The 2,275-nt window shown below is 38.4% G+C and overlaps 1 protein-coding gene across 1 annotated transcript in view; it reads left to right on the top strand.

Annotated features, from left to right (window-relative positions):
- emc4 (ER membrane protein complex subunit 4) overlaps positions 1-2,275 on the top strand; it is a 9,900-nt gene that overhangs the window by 3,103 nt on the left and 4,522 nt on the right. The window contains exons 3-5 of the mRNA XM_014021821.1: positions 321-432; positions 935-1,088; positions 1,181-1,341. Of these exons, the coding sequence (XP_013877275.1) occupies positions 321-432; positions 935-1,088; positions 1,181-1,341 (427 nt within the window). The remainder of the gene's footprint in view (positions 1-320; positions 433-934; positions 1,089-1,180; positions 1,342-2,275) is intronic.

Raw genomic sequence — 2,275 nt, 5'->3', positions numbered from 1 at the left:
AGCTCACTCACACCGATGACCTATCTACGTCGTCATTTACCCAGAATGCTTTGCATGTAAATAAAATGGCTCTGTTTTTGTTAAAATATATTTTTAAAAATTTACAAAACTAAACAGCCTACAGTATTTTTACAGTCTTTATTTTACAGTTAAAATATATGTTTATCAAATAAAGTCTAATGTTACAATTAATCAGGGATCCTTTTAAAGATTTTACTCTTTTTTTTTTTCATGTCAACACTGATTTAAATAAAAGTAAATAAAAAGGAAAAGTGGTCTTTGATAGGTGGTAAGTTGTTTGTGCTTCTTTTGTCTTGCAGGAGTCGTGACCGGCAGGGCGGTCAGGGAGATGTAGTCTACCCCATTGGTTACTCAGAGAAACCGGTTCCTGACACCAGCATCCAGGAGACGGACAAGAACCTGGTGGAGAAAGTGAGCCAACTGATTAACGCTCAGAACAAAAAGCATCGAGGAGAGATAATAATGGGCTGCAATGAAAGATTGTCAGATAAAAAAGGAAACAAGAGCTAGAGCAGGGGTGGGCAGCTGAAATGATGGAAGGGGCTGCCGTTTTTGTCGACACCCTCGGAGGGCCACATAACGCTGCACACAAATGTAATAAAGGCCCTGTCACACTAGACAACTTAAACATTTTTTATACTGTATGTAAATTGCTAATAATAGTTGTATATTTGTTAGAGTTACAGTATGTACACGCCTAAAAGATGCTTTTCAGTTGATTCTTTCAATTCCATCTTCAACATAGATGTCTTTAAAATGTTCATAAGTTGTAAAACTGCCTTTTTAAAAATGTTTGTGTAGCACTTCAGCTAGTTTCTTGATTTAAGGGGTGTGTGGGGGGATTTGTGTTAGCCCTCCTTGTAGAGGAAGCTGTGTATCTGGTGTAAACTATCCTCCTCTTTGTGATGCACAGCGCTGCTGGGACGTGGCCCTCGGGCCCCTGAAGCAGATCCCCATGAACCTGTTCATCATGTACATGTCAGGCAACACCATCTCCATCTTCCCCATCATGATGGTCTGCATGATGGCCTGGAGACCCATACAGGCGCTCATGTCCATGTCAGCCAGTGAGTAACCCACCCGTCAGGTTTGTTTCTCTCTCCTGGTGTAAAACCTTCTGACAGCCCTCCCTCGGTCTCTGTCTCTTCCTGCGGCCCAGCGTTCAAGCTGTTAGAGAGCTCCAGTCAGCAGTGGCTGCAGGGCCTGGTCTACCTSATCGGGAACCTTCTGGGGGCGGCGCTGGCCATCTACAAGTGTCAGTCAATGGGGCTCCTTCCAACACACTCGTCTGATTGGCTGGCGTTCATAGAACCGCCTCAGGTAACGTCGTGAACACAGGACTGTCACAGCAGCTCATTATTTATTTATTTGTTTATTTATTTTATTTATTTATTGACCACAAATAAAGATCATTTTAGCTGTTTTAGACTCCAGCTTTGACAACTTGTTTCACATTTCCTGTTTTTAGGAATCTTCTGCTGTAATGCTGTCATCAGTACAGCAGAGGGCAGCATAGCCTCATTCTTTCTGTTCATTCATTACTTATGACAAAGTCATGCAACACTGAATATTTTTATTACAGATTAAGATGTGTGACATCTGACTGTAAGACTTGATTACATGAAGGGATGGATTCATACAGATTTGGGGTTAGAAGGAAACTTTAGTCGTTTGATTGTTAAGATCCATCTTTGTTTCCCATTAAATTAATTTAAAGCAGCATCTTCAGTCAGGGTAGGGCTGCAGCTAACGATTATTTTAGTAGTCGATTAATCTATCGATTATTCTGACGATTAATCAGATATAAAAAATATTGTCATGTTCTGCAGTAATTACTTACGCTTATTTTATGAGAAATAGAATTATTTAATATTGTGAAGGGGTAATCTACACCTGCTGATGACCCTGCTGCATTCAAAGTAAAATTATAAAACCAGTTGTATTAATTCATGCATTTTAAACTCCATTTGTTTGTATTTATGTATGTGCATTAATTAAAAGCACTCTGTCACTGAATCATTTTAACCATCACTGAAAAATCTAAATGCTGTAAATTTATTCTTATGAATTGGAAAGAGTTTTTTGTTAGTTTGTTTGTTTGTTTTCTGTCAGAAATTTAATAAGTAAAACGTGTAATATAAACATTTGGGTGTTTCAATCGAGTTTTGTAGATTTCACTTGTTAATTGTAACAAAAAAATATTTTAAGGCTGATATTAGGTTGATGAAGGGTTCCCATTTAGGCAATAAAAGAT

This window comes from Austrofundulus limnaeus, unplaced genomic scaffold, assembly GCF_001266775.1.
Source record: "Austrofundulus limnaeus strain Quisiro unplaced genomic scaffold, Austrofundulus_limnaeus-1.0 Scaffold307, whole genome shotgun sequence".
Lineage (NCBI taxonomy): Eukaryota > Metazoa > Chordata > Actinopteri > Cyprinodontiformes > Rivulidae > Austrofundulus > Austrofundulus limnaeus.
The sequence above is the reverse complement of the archived record's forward strand: the minus strand, read 5'-3'. Positions and strand labels throughout refer to the sequence as shown.